Here is a 5,590-nt window from a genome sequence, read left to right as displayed (position 1 = left end):
AGACACGGTCGACTCGCGCCGCCACGTTCACACATATGTATGTATATGTGTTTGAACGTGTACTTGGCGCGAGACACGACCGTGTCTCCGGATATAAAATTCATATTAACACATATATACTTACACATATATACATATATAACACATATATACATACATATATACCATAAATGTTGAAAACACAAATATAATCTCATATGTTTTACATATCCTATATATGTTTAGTCGTAAAACATTTTCAAATTTTCAGCTTTTTAAAAGAGGGGACATATGTTTAGGAAAGCAAGAATGTTTTGCAACCCTCTTACTTTCCGGGGGATTGTTATGTCCGAATAATTTTTGTTTATTTTAATAATTATTTAAAATAATTATTTCTGAGCTCCTCTTTGCAAAGCGCGCGAAAACGCAGCGTCAGACTTTTCACCGTTTTATGCGGCAAAGAATAGTGGGAGGATAACTGCAATAAGTTTAACGAATGAACAATAAACTGTCGTCACCTTCCACTAATGACGATAATTAAAAAATCCCCATCAATCGCCAAGCAAAGTCTATAAAATGCCTGAGCACCATGGCTCAGGACCTCAGTTTTATTTAAACTTCTTGGTCCGCGTAAACGGCGTCGATAGCCCGTAATCTTATTGCAGAAATCTTCTGACGTGGCAATAAGTAATCGTCGCTGATCTAGGTATCCGGCTGATTAATTTCGTGTAGGATATTATTTTATCAGTTACGGTTTTCCAAAATTCACTTTAAATAAATTGTAAATCGATCTAGGTATCCGGCTGATTAATTTTGTGTAGGATATTAATTTATTCATTTACAAAAATTCAAATCAATTATACCGTAAATCGATCTAGGTATCCGGCTGATTAAGTTCGTGTAGGATATTAATTTATTCATTTACGGTCATTATTAATAAATTAAATTGCCAATTGAGTTAGATACTTGGCTGATAGTCAACTATCGTGTAGAGTATAGTTCATAATTGCAATTGAAAGATCTCGAAGATCTATACGGTTCGAGTGAGTTGTGACACAAATCACGTCAATTTGTGATCTCATTTTGTGCCGAGTTTCTGCGCATAAAAACCCCTTTTGGGTGTGAAAAAGGATGCATTTATAAATAAACATCTGTTTAGAATATCCGATAAGATAAATAATCTTATAATACAAATTATATAAAAGTTGTGAAAAACTAGAGTGAACAAGTGACGTTCAGTTAAAACATTGTAATTTAAAATACTTTTGGCTCAAACAAGAGCACCAGTCTCTTCAAAGGCGTTTGGGTTCTTAATTATCGAAAAGATCCACTATAAATTATAAATTATAGGAAGATAATCTCTTTCTCGTATTCTTTATTGTTGTCCGCACCCTCCAACCCGCTTGTCCAAAAATTACTATCGCTACCAAAGGGAGAAATCCCGGATAAATAATTAAAATTTAAGCGGCGGACATAACATAGAATTAATTATAATTATATAAACATTACCAGTAAAAACAAGATTATTTAAAATTTATAAAAATATTTATTGTCAGTATAATTTTACACACAATCCATTAAAAAAATTGAAAACTAAAATATGTACATAATTTAAAAAACATTATTAAAAGAAGCGGTTTAAAACGATTAAAAAAAATTAATTTTACAAATATTCAGTTCATTTAAATAAATCAGTTATTGCCGTATTAATACAATCTCCATAAGCCGAAATCAAGTCTTCTTCGTGATCGCTTGATTCTCTTGCAAGAGCCAATAATTCCGAAAACAATTCATCCCTTTCGTTATTAGAGTTCACTGTTTCCGATATTCTTTTTTCTGATCTTTTATCACATTTTTTGTGATCCGATTTAACAAGAGCCGGAACGAAATTACCCCAGGTACCATCTTCAGAAAATAGAATTTTAACAACATTAGACTGTAATTTACTTGAAGATAAAATCCCACTAAAGTAATTATCAGTAATGAGATTTTCAAACCCCGCCGGCTTATTGCAGACTGGACATTTCCAGGTGACATGAGCTTCATTAGTCTGTAAATATGTCAAGGCGTCAATACACTCAATATGATTACAAAACAATGCCCGGCAGGGGTAACGTATTCTCTTGTTCCCAATGGGACAGACAAGAGACATTGTCACTGAGACAGCAGCAATATCGTTGATGTCTTGATCTTTACTCAATATCTTCTTGATAGCTTCTCTTGTATAATATGAATCCAAAAACCAGCCTTAGATTTCAATGCGTCAAATAATTCCGCGCTGGTCTTCTTACGGACGAGATTGATAACCGCAACATATTTATTCGTATCTGCTGGTATGTTTATTTTTACGACATTTTCCACTGGTGATATTTCAATTCGAGATGTAATATCGATTGGCTTGAACTTCTGTGATTGAAGTCTTGCAGAATTGCCCGTCAATGAATCACTTAATTGAATATCTCGTTTGTTGATCTTCAGTCCAATGCCCAAAGGAATAAAGTCATCTTGTTTTTTCGCTGATGAGTCCAGTTTACACAAACGAATTTGCACTTGTACGGAGAATTTTGCTTCCTTGGACTGGGACCGTGAGTTGGAAATATCATCAGCTTGTTTTGGAGACAACTTGAACCGAATAATATTCTGCTGTGGCTGTAAACTTGTAGGCTCGACTAATTCGGTCAACAAGTCGAATAACGGGGACTTGCTGAATTCAATATCCGGATCCAAAATAATGATCTTGGGTGAATTTTTTGATTTCGAAAGAGTCTTTTTGGGAAGTTGATACGGCCGAGATTGACTGCGATTGAGTTTTAACTTTGATATTTTGTAGAAAACATCCGATTGCTGGTACGGCAATGATATTGAAGTACTTACTGGTGTACATTTGAAATCAGTCAGCAGAATATTTTCAGTTACTTTTGGAATACACTTCAATTTTTTCTCGAATTTGCTGTGGTTACTTCCCAATAAATTTTGGAGTAATTCTTGGTCGTATCTCGATGGCGTGGAGTTTCCCATTTTGCACTACACTGGTCTGTAGAATTATATTTTTAGTCACTATAGTCCGGTTGAGTTTATTAATGTAGTGTAAATATTGTCCGAAAAATAGCTGACGGCAAAACTACTTGACGTTTAAAAGGGACACTGTTACTTGACTGAGGTCAAGCGAGTAACTAAAGTTTAAATAGCTGAGGGTGCAGTGAAGCCAGACCAGGGTATCTTTTCCCCTTTCCCAGACGAAATAGCATGGAGCATAATGCGGAGAGGGGGCAAATATCCGATGATCTGGCTGCACTGGGAAGCTGGGCCTCCCAAAGCGACCTAATTTCGACAAAACTTTATGGATTGGCCACTGGGGATTGGTTAGCAGCCGACCAATGAATGGTGTACCACTGGGCGGCAGCTGATGATGATCCGAGAAGCAGATTGTCTACAAAGACATCAACATGATGATAGTAAAGTTGGCAGACATTTGGAATTAACAAAAAATTTTTGACAGATTAATAATGAAAAAAAAAAATCTGTCTATCGGTTGACCCTGCGGGCCAGCCCCAAAACTTCCCGCTATTTTCGAGCTCCTTGAGCTCGAAAATACTGTTGTATCCCATTCTTTTCGAAAAAAACCATTTTTTGCATTTCTCACTCCCACGATATCTCACGAACGAATCGACCAATTTCGATGGTTGAGGCGGCAATCGACGTGTTTTATTGAGTCCTAGAGCTGATCAAATTTTGAAATCGTTTGGTTAAGTCGTTTCAAAGATATTAGCAAAAAGCCTTTTTTTGGCATTTCTTTTGCCCGCGATATCTCACGAACGAATGAACCGATTCTGATGGTTGAGGCGGCAATTGACGTGTTTTATTGAGTTCTAGAGCTGATTAGATTTTGAAGTCGATCGTTCGAGTCGATTCTGAGAAATCAATAAAAAACTAAAAAAAAAAAAATTTTTTTTCCGTAATTCGCCAATATTTTCGAGTCTACTCAATCAATTGATGGCCATCAAGCTCTTTCGATTGCCGCCTCAACCATCCAAATTGGTTCATTAGTTAAAAAGTTATAAGCCGGTCACACACATACATACACACATACACACACACACACACACACACACACACACACACACACACACACACACACACACACACACACACACACACACATACACACACACAACCACACACACACACACACACACACACACACACACACACACACACACACACACACACACACACACACACACACACACACACACACATACAGACACTCGGACATCATTCTGAAAATATCAGAATCGCTTCCTAGGACCTCAAAACGTCGACATCTGATGAAATTTCGATTTTTGCAAATCGGGGTGAAAACAATAACTTTCCAATTTTTCGAAAATCGTCGATTTTCTTAGTGGGAAGTTAAAAATTTCTAAAAAAATGCACATGTCGAAAATTTAAGAAACTATACGTGCAATTTTTCAAAATTTTTTTTAATATTCATGTCTTTGTTAAAAAAAAATCTAACAATTGTTAAATGTCTGCTAACTTCATTGTCATATCAACATGCTGGGATAAATATAGATCCCCCGGTTGCTTTCGTCCGAAACTTGACGTAATTATGCAGCTTAAACTGGACAACTTGCAATTCGCAGTTGATGACAATTTTATCGCTGGAATTACTATTTTCCGTATCTCAATTAAATTTCTTATAGTCTTTACAATAAAAAAATTACATTTACTGGGATATAATCAAACAGATAAATGTTTCGATACACGGAGAAAAGTAAATAATATAGGATTACTACTAAGTTACAATCCTGTGTGTTAACTAGAGTTAATTATTATTATTATTCTAAATAGTTAATATCACGTATAATAAAATTTATTATTTGGAATGTTAAAATTCCCCATATTGATACCCGGGTTCCGGGTTATAATTTCAAACACTAATTTTTAAAGTTAATTTTTTTCCGTGTATTAATGAAAGTTTATAGTGTCGGTGTTCTTTTAAAATTAATCGGTGAATATTCACTGCATGGATTATTTATTTTAATATGCTAAAAATTATTCAAATTATATACTTCGATTGGCGCTTTAAGAGTTAAATTAGAAAAATTTCGGGAGCTAATGCGTGCATACCCCGGCTATTTTTTAAAGTGTAATATTTACTATCAGGATAATAATATTAACTATTTAGAATAATAATAATAATTAACTCTAGTTAACACACAGCATTGTAACTTAGTAGTAATTCCGATATTATTTAGTTTTCTCCGTGTATCGAAACATTTATCTGTTTGATTATATCTCAGCAAATGTAATTTTTTTATTGTAAAGACTATAAGAAATTTAATTGAGATACGGAAAATAGTAATTCCACACAGAAAAAACAGTTAACTTGAATCAAGGAAAATATTCTTGATTCAAGAAAGTTTTTTTGATCGATTGGGAAAAGAAAAATTTACTTGCCCCCAAGTAAACAATTATCTTCAAATTTTTATCTTGAATCAAAATTTTATTTCTCACGTCAACATATTTTTACGCTTAAATCAAAAAATTTTCACTTGTTCCAAGAGTTTATATTTCTTAAAGTAAGAGATATTTATTTTGGAGCAAGATA

The 5,590-nt window shown here is 34.3% G+C and overlaps 1 protein-coding gene across 1 annotated transcript; it reads right to left on the bottom strand.

The window, feature by feature from the left end:
• Positions 1-2,175: 2,175 nt before the first annotated feature.
• Positions 2,176-2,997, bottom strand: LOC130670054 (E3 SUMO-protein ligase PIAS1-like). The gene has a single exon (XM_057473225.1). It carries the CDS (start codon positions 2,995-2,997, stop codon positions 2,176-2,178), a length of 822 nt encoding a protein of 273 aa, XP_057329208.1.
• Positions 2,998-5,590: the final 2,593 nt, after the last annotated feature.

Source organism: Microplitis mediator, chromosome 6 (genome assembly GCF_029852145.1).
Source record: "Microplitis mediator isolate UGA2020A chromosome 6, iyMicMedi2.1, whole genome shotgun sequence".
Classification (NCBI taxonomy): Eukaryota; Metazoa; Arthropoda; class Insecta; order Hymenoptera; family Braconidae; genus Microplitis; species Microplitis mediator.
This window is presented reverse-complemented; position numbering and strand designations above follow the sequence as displayed.

Coding starts and splice junctions, on each gene's coding strand:
- LOC130670054 (XM_057473225.1), bottom strand. CDS start 2,997: ATGGGAAACTCCACGCCATCGAGATACGACCAAGAATTACTCCAAAAT.